Source organism: Eulemur rufifrons, chromosome 30, assembly GCF_041146395.1.
Source record: "Eulemur rufifrons isolate Redbay chromosome 30, OSU_ERuf_1, whole genome shotgun sequence".
Taxonomy (NCBI): domain Eukaryota; kingdom Metazoa; phylum Chordata; class Mammalia; order Primates; family Lemuridae; genus Eulemur; species Eulemur rufifrons.
In genome coordinates, this window is record NC_091012.1 from 23,391,069 (window position 1) to 23,394,653 (window position 3,585).

A 3,585-nucleotide genomic window follows, 5' to 3' on the forward strand; every position below is an offset into this window, starting at 1 on the left:
CATCAAGTAGGTATGCACCCATCCCTTCCCCCCAGCCCCCACCTCTGTCCGATACCCAATTGGTGTTATTCCCAAATGTGCACTCAGGGAAACCAGTTTGCCAGTGAGTACATGTGGTGCTTATTTTTCCATTCTTGGGATACTTCACTTAATAGAATGGGTTCCAACTCTCTTCAGGAGAACCAAAGAGATGCCATATCGCCATTATTTCTAATAGCTGAGTAATATTCCATGGTATATATATACCACATTTTGGTAATCCATTCATGAATTGATGGGCATTTGGGTTGTTTCCACATCTTTGCAAATGTGAATTGTGCTGCTATAAACATTCAGGTGCAGGTGTCTTTTTTATAGAATGACTTTTGTTCTTCTGGGTAGATGCCCAATAATGGGATTGCTGGATCGAATGGTAGGTCTACTTGAATCTGTTTAAGGTATCTCCACATTGCTTTCCACAGGGGCTGCACTAGTGATAAGCAGCAATATATTTGTGAGCAGTGCCATTTTTAAACCTAGAACTTGAAGTTAATTAAACCTTCCATTAAAAAGGATATTTCAAAAACACCAAAAAGAAAAAATAATTTCCAAGTCACCCATATTGAATACTAACACAACAATGTCATACACTCAAGATGTTATACACAAAGATATTATACCCCAAGCCCCACCCTGCCTCTCCACTGCTCAGATTAGTGACTGCTCTCTCCAAACAAAGAGATAAGAATCTGCTTCAGACTTCGCTTGGGGCAGAGGCTGCTGGTTGTGGCCCTGGAACGTGCACTGGCTCTGGCACCCCGATTGTCTCTGACTACAACTCTCGCTTGGCTGCCCTTTTCCTCATCTCTCACAGCCTCCTCATACCAGATAAGAAAGGCTTCGGGCATGGCATCATTGACCTTGGCCAAAAACTCCAGGATTTTCATCTTGCTGGTTTCAGCGTGAGCCCTCGGACCCCACAGGAACTCATAGCATGCAGGATCACTGCCAGGCACCTGCCGGTACTCCAGGTACTTTTCTCGCACCCAATCGTGGGTGATGAGCTTCCGGGGCTCCCCATAGATAAAATGCTCCCTCCCAGCATGCACCCCCATTATACCCAGCATTTCCCAGATGACCTTCTCCGGGGCACAGTCGCCCTCCAAGAAGATCACACCCAGGATATTTATCAGGAGGCCGACCTTGGGCACGCTCTGGAAATCATTCAGCATCCCATCGTAGGTGAGGCCCAGGGCAATGGCAAGGACATAGGAGTGGCCAGCAGGGTCCACTTTCTTCACATCAATGCCAAAGACCAATTGCATGCACCTAGAGGCTTCACTGAAGATCACAGGGAAGTGATCTTTGTCTTTGATGACACTATTCAGCATTTCTGTCTTTGTTATTGGCTCCTTGGTTCGATACTTAAGGAGCAGGAAAAGAACCAAAGGAGCCACCTTGTCATCTATGGCATCTCTAATCAAGGACTTGGCATCTGGCTGGGTTTGCAAGGTGCTTGGACCCCCCTCTTCTTGCCTGCTGGAGCCCTGATCTGATTTGATTGATGGAGTAGCTTTGATGGAAGTAGGGAAGGAACAGGCTGTCTGAGGACCCTGGGGAGGGCTCAGCATCTCAGTAGCAGAAACCTCCTTTTTGGTGCCCAGGATCAGACAATAACGAGAGGCAGAGGGGAAGGAGGAGGTGAAACAGGAGAGAGAGAAAGATGTGGCATCCTCCTCCTGATCTACCAGAGCCTGTGCACCCACCAGGCCCAGTGCATTTCTGTGGGCCTGAAGGCCTTTCACAGGCCTACAGTGCTGATATACCTGACCGTAGCAACGAGACATGATGGCTCTGGTCTGGGTAGCAAGTAGGAGTGTGAGCAGGAGCTGGATGATGGGGAGCCACAGGCCTGGGGAGAGAGGAAGCATGTCAGTGGACTCAGTGAGAAACATACCCTGGGGGGCTCTAACAAAGGCTTGTCCTACAGGCCTTCTCCTCCTAGGGCTCCTGTCCTCCTGGTCGGCCTGTCCTCTAAGCACCGGAACGAAGAAGTGAGATAGGTCCTCAGGGACAGCGGCCTGCAGAGCATGAGGCCCCAGGGCTGACAGTGGGTGGGTGGGGCTGAGCACTGTGGGGTCCCCTGTGTGCTGGGAAAGGCAGGGCCCTTGGCACACATTCAGAGTGTGTACCTCACCTTGACTCCTGGCACAGCCTGGGCCTCCTCTGCTCCGTGCCCTGAGGACACTGCCTCAGACCAAGGTCTCACCGTGGGTTCCTGGAGCCCCTGTAAGGGAAAGTGAGGGGCCCTCAGGCTGCAGATACAGGCACAGCCCTGGTATCCCCAGTGCTGTCAGGAGGGTGGGCCAGGCTCTGTGAGGTCCCCACCATTCTGGGGTGGATGGTCACCTCCATGCTCACTCACGCCCCTCACTTTTTGCCTGGAGGACCCTAGACCCCACCCCTCTGCTGGCCTGAGAAACTCTCAGAACAAGAGCTCACATCCCTGATATGGAGCAGAAGGCAGTGAGTGGGCCCCACATCTCCCAGGGATGACTGCAGGGCATGGGTCAGACTCTTCTGTGGTGAGAGTTCCCTCAACCCACCCTAAGGGTATTTACTTTTAATCCTGGCAGGGCCTCCACCCACCCCTGATGACTTGACATGGTCCGTCTGAGCTCAGGCCAAGCTCTAACTCCTGAGGATGCCCCTCCCCCCTCTGCCGTGAGAGCCAGAGCTTGCCATGTCTTGCTGCTCCCACCTGTATCCTCGGGGAGCTGAAAACAGAGAAGCCAGACTCTGTGGGGTCCCTTCTTTTCTGGGGTGGGTAAGTACTTTCAGTCCTCACTAAGGGTACTTATCTTGACTTCTGACAAAACCTGGGACTCCTCCCTCAGCTGATGTGAGGCTGCACCACTCAGAACAAGGTCCTCTCCTCCCTGACACGCTCCCCACGTAGAAGTCTGGGGCCAGCACATCTGGTCACCCATGCTTGGGTCCTCCCAGGGCCAACAACTGGTGTAGGGCATGGATGGGCTCTCTCTATCGGGGGTACAAGGGTCCCCTCACTCATCCCCCTGTGTCCTCACCTTGATGATGCCTAGGAGGCCTGGGACTCTTTCCTGTGCCGACCTGGAGCTGCCACCCTCAGACCAAAGTTGTAACCACACTCAGCCCCTTCAGGCAGTAGTGAGGGAGCACCAGGTCTGGCCACCCTGCCTGGAGCCTCCAGGGCTGACTGTGGGGACAGGGTGTTTCTGGGAGGCCTCCACTGTTCTGGAGTGGGGTACCCCTAGTCCTCCCTCACACCAAGGTGTTCACCTTCCTCATGGCCGTAAAGAAGTGTGGATGTACCACAGGTGGCCACCCTGCCCAGGGTCTCCCAGCGATGAAAGCAGGGGCAAGGTTGGGGCCCCTCTGTCCTGGGATCCTGGGTCTCCATCCACCTCTTGTCTCCCAGCAGGGTCTGGGCATCTCCCTCTTCTCACCTGAGGCCGTGCTCACTATACCAAGCCCCTACCCTCCCTTAGACCCAGAGGTGGCTGTCAAGACGCAGGTGCCAGGCCACCCTGCACGGGGCCTCCCAGGGTTGATGGAAGGACAGGC

General features: G+C 53.7%; 1 protein-coding gene across 1 annotated transcript; it reads right to left on the reverse strand.

The window, feature by feature from the left end:
- Nucleotides 1–692: 692 nt before the first annotated feature.
- Nucleotides 693–3,309, reverse strand: MAGEA4 (MAGE family member A4). Its single transcript, XM_069464172.1, has 3 exons — nt 3,301–3,309; nt 2,177–2,266; nt 693–2,129 (listed from the first exon to the last, which is right to left on the reverse strand). The coding sequence occupies exons 1-3, from the start codon at nt 3,307–3,309 to the stop codon at nt 693–695; spliced, it is 1,536 nt and encodes a 511-aa protein (XP_069320273.1).
- Between the last annotated feature and the right edge of the window lie 276 nt (nt 3,310–3,585).